Genomic DNA, 13237 nt, shown 5'->3' on the forward strand with positions numbered 1-13237 from the left:
AATCAATGTTTTTTTTCACAGGGTTAATCAATCTCAAAAAAAAATTTCAAGAGCCAAATTGGGTATTTTTTTTTCTTGAGGTTGTCCTTTCGAAATAATTGTCAGAAGACGGATGTGGTATTCACTCTAAAAGTATTTATTTATTTATTATATAAAAATATTTTTTTAAAAAAATCTTTTAAAAGAAATATAAATTACAATTTTTGAAATGTTATTAAGTCAATCTATCATTTATCGAGTTAAAAGTTAAAACAGGCTAACCCAACCCACGTGTTATAATTCGTATATACATTTACTCATAAAACTTGTGGTATTAAACTTTATTATGTATAATAAAGTATATAACTCGTAATTTTACATAAGAAATAAACAATTTTATTGTTTTTGTCATGCAAAAGTAATATTATTTTATATAAATTCTTAATCAAATACCAAGTAATAATTATTTATAACTAATTTTAGTCAGGATAATAATAATGAAATCCACGTTGAAAAATTGAAATAGAATAAACTCAACTCTACGGATCCTCTCGAAATGTGAAAAATCAAAAAGGAGAGAGCGCACCGCAGGCGAATGCGGCACCGTTTCGCAATTTTGGCGAAGGAAAAGGGCTTTTACTATAAATAAAATAAAATTTTCTGCGGAAACGCCACACGCCATTAACAAGAGTCCAAAGCAAGTGGACCCCACACTCAGTGCTGATTAATGATTTCAAGCTTTTGTGGGGTTTTGGCGGTTAGGGTTTAGTTTCGGTATTTATTTAAAAGGGAGCCAGAGAGAGTGAGAGAGAGTGAGAAAAAAAAAAAAGAAAAGAAAAAGAGTAAGTGTGAAAACTCTCTGAAAAGTGAAAACCCCAAAAAACCCACAAGAAAAAAAAAAAAACCTTAAAAACAATGACACAATAAAGAGAAAGAGGATTCGTTTTCTCCAAACGTTATTATTTGTAGCAGCGGCTGCAACAACAATTGGGGTTTCTTTCGTTTCGTTTCGTTTACTTGGACACTGTCGCTCTCTCTCTCTCTCTCTGAGCTTCAACGTTTCGTTGATGCACCGATTGGTAGGGTTTCTCTTTCTCATCTTTTGTTTTCTATTTTGATTTCACGTTGTGTGATTTCGATTGTTAGGTTTTCTTTTGGTTTTAAACATCTGATATTCGTGATTGGGTGTTTGGATTTGGGGGTTTTCGGTGTTCCGATGCAGTTAACTCGTTGCATTGTGTTTGAATCCGAAATTCTATTTTCCTACTTTTTCTTTTCAAGTTCTTTTTTTTTTTATGTGGATTTGTGTTCTGACTTCTGAGATTTGATGTTGATGCCAATGTGTTTTGGACTTTTGTGTAGGTAAATTTTGTTTCTTAAACTTTAGAACTTAGAGTGGGGTTTTGCTGAACCCTTGAATCTTTTTACCGTTTGATTTGGTTGTTAGGGAATGTGTGCTAGATTGGGATGGAGTTGATAGATCTTGAGTTAGGGTTTGTTCACCTGCTCTTTTGGTTTCGGATGCGTAATTTAACAGTTATGGAAGCTGGTTGGGGCAACCTTGTGTGTCAAGAAACCTGTTGTTCTTCTTCAGTGGAAAGTTAGTGTTACTTAAGGTATGGGCTACTGGGTATGCTTTGCTTTCCGGGGTTTCTTTGTTTTAAGGTTTGTGAATTGTGAGCATGATTTATATTGCTAGCGAAAAATTGTTGTGAGGATCGACTTAAATGAAAACCTGTCACTGTTAAATGCTGGTTGTTGATCAGGTTTTTTTTAATCATCACTGTTGACCGTTTTTATGACTTTATGTTGATAAAATTCCCTATTATTTGTTTGCCGCTCGTCATATCCGGTGCTGTCAGGGTATTAGATGGTCAACATTGATGCCTATCGATCATTATGGAATGAGGTCATTATGGGGGTGATGATGAGACGATCTGATCCCACTTCCCATATGTCTCGTATAGAATCTCAGGGCTAAAACTTCTCTTTTGGCCGAGGTGATTAATTTACAAAAATTATCGTCCTGATGCAAATTTTATGCCTAATGTAACACGTAATCATGCTGATGGTTGCCTTTGCAGTAGTTCAATGTTCCTCAGGTCAGGAACATGTAGTTAAGAATAGGCATGATAGCAAGTTGGTCAGAATGTATTTGTTTTTCCTTTGTTTATTTCATGGACGAACACTCACTCAATCCTTTCTCTGAAATCAACATTTATGTGCATATGCAGTGTACAGAACTTCCGAGGGGCCTAACAGAACAATTGAGATAGTTTAACTGATACCTAGTGAGATGGCACAGTGGGGTGTTCGTCATCGATTGCCATTCATGGGTCAGCACGATGATGAGGGATATGAAAGTCAGCTTCCCGACTTCCCTAAGGAAGAGGAATCTAATGATGAAGAAGGAGAAGAAAAAATCATTAATACTGAGTCGTTATTTTTGCCAGAAACTAAGAAGAGGAAGCGAATTAGCCTTAGTCAGCTCAGAGAGGTAAAAGAGGAGCCATGTGGGAGGCAAAGTAGTCGCAAGCTTAAGACAAAAAAGCCTGACAGTAAGGATAGATGGTCAACTGAGAGGTAAAAGAAGACAATAATCTTTTCTGTTGTGTGCTTTTATTAGCAAGATATATTAAGTTTTGATGCAGTTACGTAACTCAGGTATAAATTGGCTGAGCAAAGTATGTGGGAGGTGTTAAAAGCTGAAGGTGCAACTTTTGAAAAGCCAATAACCCGACCTGCATTAAGAATGGCAGCACGTAAGCACATTGGCGATACTGGACTCTTGGACCACTTATTGAAGCACATTGATGGTAAAGTGGCACCTGGAGGTACTGAGCGCTTCCGAAGATGGTTCAACACCAAAGGAATCATGGAGTATTGGTTGGAAAGTGCTGACTTGGATGATGTCCGCCAGCTGGCAGGGGTGCAGGATCCTTACTGGATACCACCGCTAGCAATTAGGGCTGGCAGTGCCCCTTCTCAGAAGACTGATTCGTCCGATGAATTGAAACTACTTAAAATGGAAATGGCCCAACTGAAGAAGTATAGGACTTGGAAACTGAAATCCCAAAATATTTTTCTCTAGTTGCTATTATATTTTCTTTAATGATTTTATTTGCACAACAGAGATATGCAGCAGCTCATTGCCAAGCAGCAACCGAAAAGTGAAGTTAGTCTCATGGAGGTAAATATTTAATAATTTAAAAGCTCTTTGATTTGCATCTCTCATATCACGTTGTGTAGTTCTTATTGAACATCATTTTCAGGAGTCTCACAAGGAATTGGTGAAGTGGAGATCTGGTATTGATCATCACCTTACTGAAATCATGGCATCTCTGAAGGGTGTGCAGGTAACTAATTGTGTATCACCTCCAGTTTTCAGCCTGTTTAATAGGATTCAATGAGAAACATGTATGTTGAACATCTGTCATATTTGAGTTTTACATTTTTGCACTTTGATGAATTCATATATATTCAGGGCAAGTATGGTGAATTTACAATTTGGAAAACTAAAGTTGAGCAACAGTTTGCCGAAATAACAAATAAATTGAGTGATCTCAAAGCATCAAGGGAATGTGTTCCCCCTAGTTCTCCTTCAGACAGGTGGAAAGATTGGATAGAAAATACTAACCTACCGGAAGATGAATTTGCAACTTGGATTGGAAGTTCTGAGCTGCTTAATGTTCCACCAGAGATGGTACTTGATGACCCCAACACATCCCTCCCGACGCACTTACTTAGCGAAGGATTGGTTAACAAGCGGAGGTAATACTTTAGTCAATTTTTATAAATAATGAAACAAGCCTCTTTATTTGAATTCAAACTCCAGTCCCCTCCCACTCTCACCTTGCCCAACTTTGGGTGGGAAAAAAAATTGAACTGTACCAAAGTGTTTTTTCACCTATGTATTCCTCATTTTCTGGCTTCCAAAACATTAGTGATTTGCTGGAGGTGGTGCCTTTCAAACAAGAAGATCCTCCTAATGTGACCCCTGACTCGTCTACGACTGTTAATTCTAAGTCAGACCATGACAACTCAATGATGATGTTTCAGGTGATGGTCCGTACATTCTGCTAAAATATTAAATAAATTTTTGATTTTTTTTCAGTAGTATATATTCATGATTATTTTATAATCTTCCCCCTCAGGAGATGTACATGGATATATTCAAATGGAAAGAACAAATTGATAAGCAGATGATGGAGTTATCAAACACTGTATACGGTATGCTGGCAATGAAGTAGACATCATTTTCAAAGCCTAGGATAGGATTATAACCACCTCGTCCATATGTTTTTTTCCTCCACTGTGAAAAATGGTAGAGTTTAGAAATTGTACAGCATTAACAATCTGATCCTGAAAAATCTTTGCTAAACCTCCAAAGTTAATAGAAGAGGTTCTAGGTCTCACTCTCACATGCTTAACGAGCTGCAAATCATTGAAATTTTATTGGCATTTTGCATTAGGGTAATCAATCTAGATAGGGTACTCATTGGAGCTTCTATTTTAATGTTACTGTTTTCTTATTGACTTGATTAATGATTATGCCAATTTCTTTAGTTTAGTTTAGGGTTTACCGTATTTAACTAATTAGCTACTACAACGATCTTTCTTCAAAACTTGTACTTCAGATATTTGAGGGACAAGTTGTCTCATATTTATATATACAGTTTCTATAGTATCGCTGATCACATATTTGTACTCTTAATTTTAATTTGCCCATAATTCTTTGCTCAACTCCCCTGCTTCTATCAATAGAATGAGTGATGGAAGAAAGTATGTTTCTGCATTTTAAAAAATTAAAGGTAAATGAAAATTTTGTTATTATTGAAAAGTGTTTGAATTAATGTTTAAGTTTAAAATTAAAAAATAAATATGGTTCTTACATAACTAACCTTTCTGCCAGGAATTGTCAACATCAGTTTACATTTTTATTAACTATTCCCCTAATCCCCTCCCCATTTTTTCAACATTGGATGTTGTGTTTGTGTTGTGTCACGATCTTTTGAAGGTATTTGCTTAGACGACGCTTGAAGAAGGAAGATTTTTTTTTTTCCTTCTCCTGTATTTAGATTTCCATTCCCTCATTTAATCTAATTATATAATAAATAATCAGTTTGAGATAATTTTTGTTCCATTTTTCTCCATAGCTATTTTTCTCTGATGTTAATGTAATCATTATTGGCAATAATCTAATTAAGGCACAACATGGACGTATCGTTGGAATTATTAGTTATTGTTATTATTATTATTGGGATCTAGCTATCATGTCTTCTTAAGGCATAAATTAAGATTATTATTAGTATAAAAATTTACATATTAGATGATTTGACATATTTTGACTAAATATAAAAAAAATTGTATGTGAACAAATTTTAAATATTTTTTTAATAGATGTACAATAATTGCATTGAAAATTAAATTTTGTACAATTTTTTATAATAAATTTTTTTATTAGTAGTTTTAATATTATTAGCTAGACTCATTATTATTATTGGACATCTAGACAAGACTTAACGACGTTGACAAATGCATAGGAGATTAATGTATTCATATTTCCTATGTTGAAGCTCCATCAGAAATTGAAGCAATAAAGCCAATAAGATTGAGAGAGAAGCAAAGAACAGTAGAATAGAAGCTTTCAAATAGACATTTTTTTTTATGTTATATATTCAAGTTTTTTTTATAATTAAATTTAATTAAGTTGGTCTAAATTTAATAAATAAATTTTATTAGTGGAGCTTGAATATACACATTTTAATGATGTGAAACGGTTTTTGTGTTCTCCTTCTCCTTTGGGGGCTAATATGAGTAAGGTTTAATTTGGGTAGACAGTTTAATTAATTTTTTTTTTAAAAATATAGTTTAAATAATAAATATTTATATTAAAAGTAATTTATAAATAAGTTATTTTGTGTTTGAGTTTTTTGTTTTAAAAATGTTTATTTTAAAAGAAATGCGATAAAACGTTTTTTATTATGAGAGAAGTCATTTTTTTATTTTTCTATAAGTTCTTAAATAGTTTCTTAGAAAATTACAATTTAATTTTAAAAATTGCATCAAACATTAATACTCCTACTTTTTATAAGTCAAAAGCTCAAAAGAATTACTTTTGAAGCTTTCCAAGTGAGTTTTAACTATTGTAAATTTTATGCATTGAGTCAATTGTAATTTTAAAAGTCAATTTAAAATCCAACCTTAAATTTCAGAGACCAAATTGAATATTAACTTCATTATAATTACAATTAATAATTTTAAGCTAAAAAATAGTTTACAAGCGAAAGCATTGTTTTGAAGTAAGGATTATAAATACAAGCTTATGTTTTTGAATTGTAATAATTCTATTGATTTTAACAGTTGATCATAAGTATAAAATATTAAAGTAGTATAAACAATTATTTTGTACTTATTTTTGTAATTATATTATTTAAGAATTTTTTTATATATTCCAAATTAAAAGATTACTTAGCTAAAGTACCTAACTTAAGTTCATTGAGTGGGTAGTTTATTTATTCCTTAAGTAAGTTTTAAGAGATTCAAAATATACACTAGAACTAAATTTAAAAAATTATTCTTTACATTGAACTATAGTTTGATTTTAAATTTTAGATCTTCACAGAGGAAATTCTACAATATTATGGTGAATGTAATTATGCATTGAAAAAAATAGAGTTAAGTGCATTTTGAAAATTAACATATTATTAAAAATGATAAAAATAAAAAATAAAATATTTTAACTTCAAAATACTAAAATTTAAATATGAACTATTAGGATAAAATATAATAAATAAAAAATTAATATTTATTTAATTAATAAAAACTATAACACTCTTTATTTAAAGTATGTTTAAGAATAAGCACAATATTATAATATAAAATATTTTTTTTCCCTTCGAATATGTTAACGCAGCATAATAATAATAATAATAATAATAATAATAATAATAATAATAATAATAATAATATGTTAAAAGATTATTGAAACTTTTTTTTGGTGCTATTATTGAAACTTACAAAAAAAAAGCTTCACCATTTTCTCTTTCTCTCTTCGCTTCCTGCACCGATTGGTAGGGTTCTTACTTTTATGTTCGCTGCCACTATTTTTTCTTCGATTCACGTTTCGTGCCTTACTGTATTAGGTTTTTAGATGTGTTTATTCCAATAAATTTGGGGGATATCCGTGTTCCGATGCAATGAACTTGTCGCATTTTGTGTGAATCGGCTACATTTTCTTATTCCTTCTTTTTTCAGCTGCATAAGCTTTTGTTGCATTGCATTTCTTTGTTTACCTGTGAAGATTAACCTTGTTTAATCATTAGTCCGTCCTGCTGATTTTTTCTTATCAGTTTAATGTTTGGTTTGGTTGTTGTTGATGCCTGAGAAACTTTGGTAGAGTGAGAGATATTGATTTTAGGGTTTGTTACCTTGTTTTGCGTTTTGCTTAAGTGCTTCGTCACCGTGATCTTGTTCTGTGTGTTTTGGTCGTGTTACTTAAGGTATGGGATGTATGCTTTGCTTTATTTACTGTTTTCTTCGTTGAAATGTACTTAGGTTGGCGAGAATGATTTGTAAATATACTGAAAATGGCTGTGTCCGTTTCAATTTTGTTGAAGGTAGCAGATCCTATTTTGTTGACTCAATCATGTTAAAATGCTCATGCTTGATCCGGTTTTTTTTAGTTGAACAATGCTTATCTTGTTTGCGTCATGTTTCATTCTCACCATTCACTTATCTATTGTGTTTGAAATTTTTATTTATTATGAGCAAGCATTTTGATGACTGATGAGTGTTGAGTGATGTCTACTATTATGACATCTTTTAATTTAACGTTCTTAGTTATACGAATAATTTAGCCAATATGTCAAGTTGGTGGCCATCTATTTGTGTACTATTGTTTTGTTATGAACAAAATTTTGGTAGTTCAGTGTTTTCTCTAATGTGCATAATGTATACACACAGAATAGTACTGATACTTGCGCTTAAGAACTAAGATTAGGGAATTGGAGTTGTAACTGAGGAACCTTTTGGAATAGAACTATTTCCACCCTTAAGAAATCTCCCCTAAATTGGAATCCTTTGGAATCTTAAGAACTATTTGGTTTAACGCATAATATTTTTGGATATAATACAAAACAATGAGTTAATGTGGTCATCATTTGGTACTAGCCAGATTTATTTAACTTGTAAGAAATGATGCCATGTTGCAGTATCTTAGATTCATAACATGAAATCTTAAATTAAATTAACCTATATCACCTGATGTATTACTGAACAGAACTTTTAGGTTTGTTTAATTATTATTATGTTTCTAATCCTAATGCAGATTTACTGATCTCAAGATCCATATTTTTAGCAATATACTGATCTGGCGAAGGATGGTTTAATTGATAGCTGTTAAGATGGAACGATTGGGTGTTCGTCATCGAATGATGTTCACTGTTCAGCATGAGGATGAGGGATATGAAAGTCAAAGTTCTCTTGATACTTGCGAGGATGAGTTACTGAATGATGAAGAAGAAGAAGAAATTATTAACAATAAAATTTTGCCAGAAATTAAGAAAAGGAAGCGACTTAGCCTTAGTGAGCTTAGGGAGGTGAAGGAGTCATGTCAGAGGCAAAGTATTAGCAAGCTTAAGACTCACAACTATGAAAGTAAGAATAGATGGACATCCCAGAGGTATGAAAATATGGTATTATTTTTATTGTGTTCAATAACAATGTATACTAAGTTAATGCAGTTATGTAATTTAGGTATAGAGTGGCTGAGCAAAGAATGTGGGAGATTTTAAAGGCTGAAGGTGCTACTTTTGAACATCCAATAACTCGACCTGCATTAAGAATGGCTGCTCGAAAGCACATTAGTGATACTGGACTGTTAGACCACTTGCTGAAACACATTGACGGTAAAGTGGCACCTGGTGGGACTGAGCGGTTCCGTAGGTGCTTCAATACCAACAGAATCATGGAGTATTGGTTGGAGAGTGCTGACTTAGACAAGATCCCCCAAAAGGAACAGTTGCAGCTTTCTTACAGGATGCCACCATCCGAATCTTTGGAAGGCTGTACCTCCTCTTCGGCTTCTGATTCATCTGATGAACTGAAACTTCTTAAAATAGAAATGGCCCAACTGAAGAAGTATAAAACTTGGAAACTTAATTTTAAAATACTTTTGCATGTTAGCTACTTTATTTTCGTTAGTGATTTTTATTGTTGCAGATGTATGCAGGAGCTCATTGCTGAGCAGCAACAAAAAACTGAAACCAGTTTAATACAGGTAAATGTTGAATAATTTGGTGTCCAATGATTTACTCTTTTATAAATCACTTCATGGTGTTACGTTGCTTATGTGTTGTGATTCAGTTTCAAGAGATTCGCAAGGGATTTGTGAAGTGGAAAGTTGTGATTGATCGTCATGTAAAGGAAATCATGGCTTCTCTGAAGGATGTCCAGGTAACTAATTGCATAGTTGGTTGCGCTATCACACAAGGAGACAGATTTTTCCTTATTTATTTTTTATCTTTCTTCGTTGCTCATAACATATTATTATTAAGGTTTATGAAGTTAATGTTGAACATATACACTCCTCAATACTCTAAAGCAAGAGGGACGTGCTTTTACATTCAATTTCTTTATGAGGAGTTGAGTTTTTCCTTTGCATGCTACTTTTTTTTTTTTTGCTCAACTAATATTTTATTGTGAGATTTGTAACACAAGCGACTCTTCTCTATCCTGTATTAATTAATTATTTATATTTTTGTGTTTCAATTTTTTTTTCCTTTAAAAAATAATATTACCAATAGTGACATTAATTTAAAATTATTTATCGTATGTTAATTAAGACTCTCAACTTACTTCAGCTAAACATGTTTAAGTACTTTAGATCCATTAAGATTTAATGGGCCTCGTGTTTTGTTCAGTGAGTTCAATTTTGGATTGTTTGTCCATGTGATTTCTGGCTTACTGCAGTGTTGTGTATTGTATTGAAAGGGCAAGTATGGTGATTTAGTGGTTTGGAAAACTAAAGTTGAGCAACAGCTAGCAGAAATAACAAATAAATTGAACGATCTCAAAGACTCAAAGGAATGTCCAACTTTTCGTCCTCAAGAAACCTGGAAAGATTGGATAGGGAGTTCCAATCTAGACCATATTCATGGAGACAAATTTGCTCCTTGGATTAGGAGTTCTGGGGTGCTTAATGTTCAACAAGAGGTCATACATGAAGATCCTAACTCTACCCTGCCAATCCAGCAGCTTAGTGAAGATCTAACCTACGCAAAGAGGTAACAATGAAGTCAAACTCTTAAAATCCGTTCCCCGAGTCCTCGCCCTCTTTCAAGTTGGAAAAATTATCCAACCAAAAGACATGTTCTTGTGCTTTCGATAATTTTTTTTCCCTCTCAAAATGGTAGTAATTTGATGGAATTGATTCACAGGAAACAAGATCAACCAAATGTGACCGCTGATTCATCTACTACTGTTAACTCGAAGTCAGAGCTCGACAACTCGTTGGTGATGTTTCAGGTGATGTTGATAGTGTGTACATGCCACTTTAATAATGTTTATAAATGGTTTTTCAGCAGAATATTTTCATTTTTTATCATCTTTTCTCACAGGAGATGTATAAGGATATATTCAAATGGAGAGAAAGAATTGAGCAGCAGCTATTGGAGGTCTCAAATGCTATATTTAGTCTGCTGGCAATGAAATAGAGATCAATTCCATGTATGAAAGCTAAGGTAGGATTATAAGAGCATAGTTATTCTTTGTTGAACTTAAAATTGTTATAGTTTAGAAATTGTACGGCTTTAAGATTTTGATTCCACAAATATTTTGCTAACCACTTACCTTCAAAGAGGTTCTGATGTTCGTGGGGTTACCAATCAAATTGGCTATTTTCTTCGCCTACTTAATATTATGATAAATAAAAATTTAGTGTGACTGCAAACAACGACAAAATCTTATACCATTAGTTGAGTCGGCTATATGGATTAGAAGACAGCATTGAATTTTATCATGTAAAAATCAAAATACGTCCATAATTTTTCGTATATCACACCACGACAATTGATCGATGTTCTAAAATGAGATCTTTTTTTGGGACTTGTAAAATGAGATGTTAAATATCAACTTTTAGAAATGAACCATATACCCCTACGGATAGAGTTAATATTCAAAATCGTTTCTGAAAGATACCTCGATCTCCATATAAGTCTCCGAAATATAAAGCTAATCAAAATTGTCCTCAAAAGATGACGGACATGACCATGTTAGTCCTTCCGTCGTTGCTGGCTAATATTGGGTGACGTGTTCCGTTAACTGCCTAGGTGGATGATGCCTACGTGTATGCTAGAATTGTTGATAAGATAAGTACGTTAAAATAAATCAAATCAGTTCAAATCAGTCCCTTAGATGATAAACCCTAATCCTAAAATAAATCGCGGTCTATAATCAAGCAGCTCCAAGAAGAGAGCTTGTCTTTCACAAATGATTGGCACCATAACACTCAAAATCCAATGTCAAAGGCCATCCTCGCTCGAATCAAACCCCGTAACAGCCCTAAAGTCACCACCTTTACGCCGACCCGCTTTAGTCCCACTCGTTATTGACGCCGTTCAAATACTGGCAACCTATGCCCATTGGCAGGACTCCCTCGAGTCTCGCTTTGCAAAATCTGAGGTTCTAGTTTCGGACGTTGCCCATTTCGTTCTAGACCGAATACACAACTCCGAGCTGGGTTTGAAGTTCTTCGACTAAGCTAACTCGAGATCCTTTTCTTGTTCCCTCGACGGCTTTGTTTATTCCTCTCTTCTTAAGCTCTTGGCAAGATTCAGTGTGTTCTTCGAGATTGAGCTGGTTTTGAACAGCATGAAAGTTGGGAACTTGAAGCCTACCCATGAGTCTTTAAACTCTCTGAATCGAGCCTACGGAGATTCTGGGATGGTTGTTGCTGCCCTACGGTTATTCTATACAGTGTGGGAAGTGCATGGTTGTTTTTCCGGTGTTGTCGCTTCTAATTCGTTGCTGAATTGTTTGGTCAAAAGGGGGAACGTTGAGGTTGCAAGTAAGCTGTATGATGAAATACTTGTGACAGATGGTGGTGAGTGCTAAACAATGACTGTTTCCACAAGCAATTTGCTTTACCAATTGAGACCATGTAATGCTGTAATTGGATGAGGAATCAGCAAGTCGCTGTGATTGCCATGACCCAACCTTCCAAAGTCACCCCTGCACATAAAACGGGGTTCAATTTGTGAGAAAAAAGACACAAGGAAAGAATTGGTTAGAGTTAAAGATGAGGAATAAATGCTTGTGACAGATGGTGGCACTGGTAAGGTTGTGGATAATTATAGCACCGGGATAGTGGTTAAGGATCTATGCGACTTTGGGAAGGTTGAAGAAGATAGAAGGTTGATTGTATCAAGACCTGGACATTAAACGACGTCGTATCAAAACTTGGAGGCCATTGAATCAAAATGGCGTCGTTTTGTTACTGTGCCACGAGAACACTTAATGGAACATGTCACCTAACGTTAGCCAGCTCAGCGGACGAGATGACGGAAGGACTAACGTGGTCATGTCTGTCATTTTTCGGAGACGATTTTGATTAACTTTATCTTTCGGGAACTCATATAGAAATTGAGATATCTTTCAAAGACGATTTTGACTATTAACTTCCTACGGATATTGTCATCGGAAAGGATATGTAGCTATCATTATTCGTAATTTTCAATCCTTCGCATGAGTGAGTCTAAAATATTTCAAAATTTATTTCTTTAATACTTTCTTTTAAAGTTCTTCAACCATTCCCTACAACTCTCCATGTCTGCTAGGACTTGTTGAGGTGACAGTGGAAATTTCAGTGGCCAGCTTTTAGTTCAATAATGTTGTGTTTGTTTGATGGGACACAGACACTAATACATAGATCCAGTGGTACATGTTTATCGTTTATTTGCTGAGAGACGGATTTTTAAAGGATACGGTGATACATAAACATACATAAAATATATGCATTTGGTGTCTTTCAAAAAAGATGAAACACGGAGACTCGTTGATGAGACAGATATTTACTCTTTTATCTTTAGTAATTTACTTTCATCCTTATTTCATTGGTGATGATATAGGAGTAAAATAGATATTTAGTTTATACTGATGTATTTTGTCCAGTATCACCAAACACAATAAAAAATTTGTATATCTTTGTGTATATGTTTCTTTGTGTATTTGTGTCTGTCTATGTATTTGAAAGACAATA

The 13237-nt window shown here is 33.7% G+C and overlaps 2 protein-coding genes across 5 annotated transcripts; both read left to right on the plus strand.

Annotated features, from left to right (window-relative positions):
* Nucleotides 1–849: 849 nt before the first annotated feature.
* Nucleotides 850–4524, plus strand: LOC107463376 (protein DYAD). Its single transcript, XM_016082158.3, has 8 exons — nucleotides 850–1058; nucleotides 2214–2562; nucleotides 2644–3027; nucleotides 3112–3169; nucleotides 3252–3335; nucleotides 3464–3750; nucleotides 3924–4038; nucleotides 4134–4524. Exons 2-8 carry the CDS (start codon nucleotides 2276–2278, stop codon nucleotides 4227–4229), a joined length of 1311 nt encoding a protein of 436 aa, XP_015937644.1. The 5' UTR covers nucleotides 850–1058; nucleotides 2214–2275; the 3' UTR covers nucleotides 4230–4524.
* A 2445-nt stretch (nucleotides 4525–6969) lies between these two features.
* On the plus strand, nucleotides 6970–10937 carry LOC107463378 (protein DYAD). 4 transcript variants are annotated; one of them, XM_052253124.1, is made up of 8 exons: nucleotides 6970–7052; nucleotides 8309–8662; nucleotides 8737–9120; nucleotides 9202–9259; nucleotides 9346–9435; nucleotides 9973–10265; nucleotides 10419–10506; nucleotides 10599–10932. In XM_052253124.1, exons 2-8 carry the CDS (start codon nucleotides 8385–8387, stop codon nucleotides 10692–10694), a joined length of 1287 nt encoding a protein of 428 aa, XP_052109084.1. In that variant the 5' UTR covers nucleotides 6970–7052; nucleotides 8309–8384; the 3' UTR covers nucleotides 10695–10932. The 4 variants fall into 4 exon arrangements, with proteins under 4 accessions (XP_052109084.1, XP_015937647.1, XP_052109082.1 ...); XM_016082161.3 differs by having other exon boundaries at nucleotides 10419–10935; XM_052253122.1 differs by having other exon boundaries at nucleotides 6983–7052; nucleotides 8339–8662; nucleotides 10419–10935.
* The last annotated feature ends 2300 nt before the right edge of the window (nucleotides 10938–13237 follow it).

Source organism: Arachis duranensis, chromosome 8 (genome assembly GCF_000817695.3).
Source record: "Arachis duranensis cultivar V14167 chromosome 8, aradu.V14167.gnm2.J7QH, whole genome shotgun sequence".
Classification (NCBI taxonomy): domain Eukaryota; kingdom Viridiplantae; phylum Streptophyta; class Magnoliopsida; order Fabales; family Fabaceae; genus Arachis; species Arachis duranensis.

Bases quoted from the DNA above. Each gene is read 5' to 3' on its own strand.
- LOC107463376 (XM_016082158.3), top strand. From the start codon at position 2,276: ATGGCACAGTGGGGTGTTCGTCATCGATTGCCATTCATGGGTCAGCAC. The intron at 2,563-2,643 runs GTAAAAGAAGAC...TACGTAACTCAG, and splicing joins GATAGATGGTCAACTGAGAG to GTATAAATTGGCTGAGCAAA. The intron at 4,039-4,133 runs GTGATGGTCCGT...CTTCCCCCTCAG, and splicing joins ACTCAATGATGATGTTTCAG to GAGATGTACATGGATATATT.
- LOC107463378 (XM_016082161.3), top strand. From the start codon at position 8,385: ATGGAACGATTGGGTGTTCGTCATCGAATGATGTTCACTGTTCAGCAT. The intron at 9,121-9,201 runs GTATAAAACTTG...TTATTGTTGCAG, and splicing joins GAAATGGCCCAACTGAAGAA to ATGTATGCAGGAGCTCATTG. The intron at 9,436-9,972 runs GTAACTAATTGC...TTGTATTGAAAG, and splicing joins CTTCTCTGAAGGATGTCCAG to GGCAAGTATGGTGATTTAGT.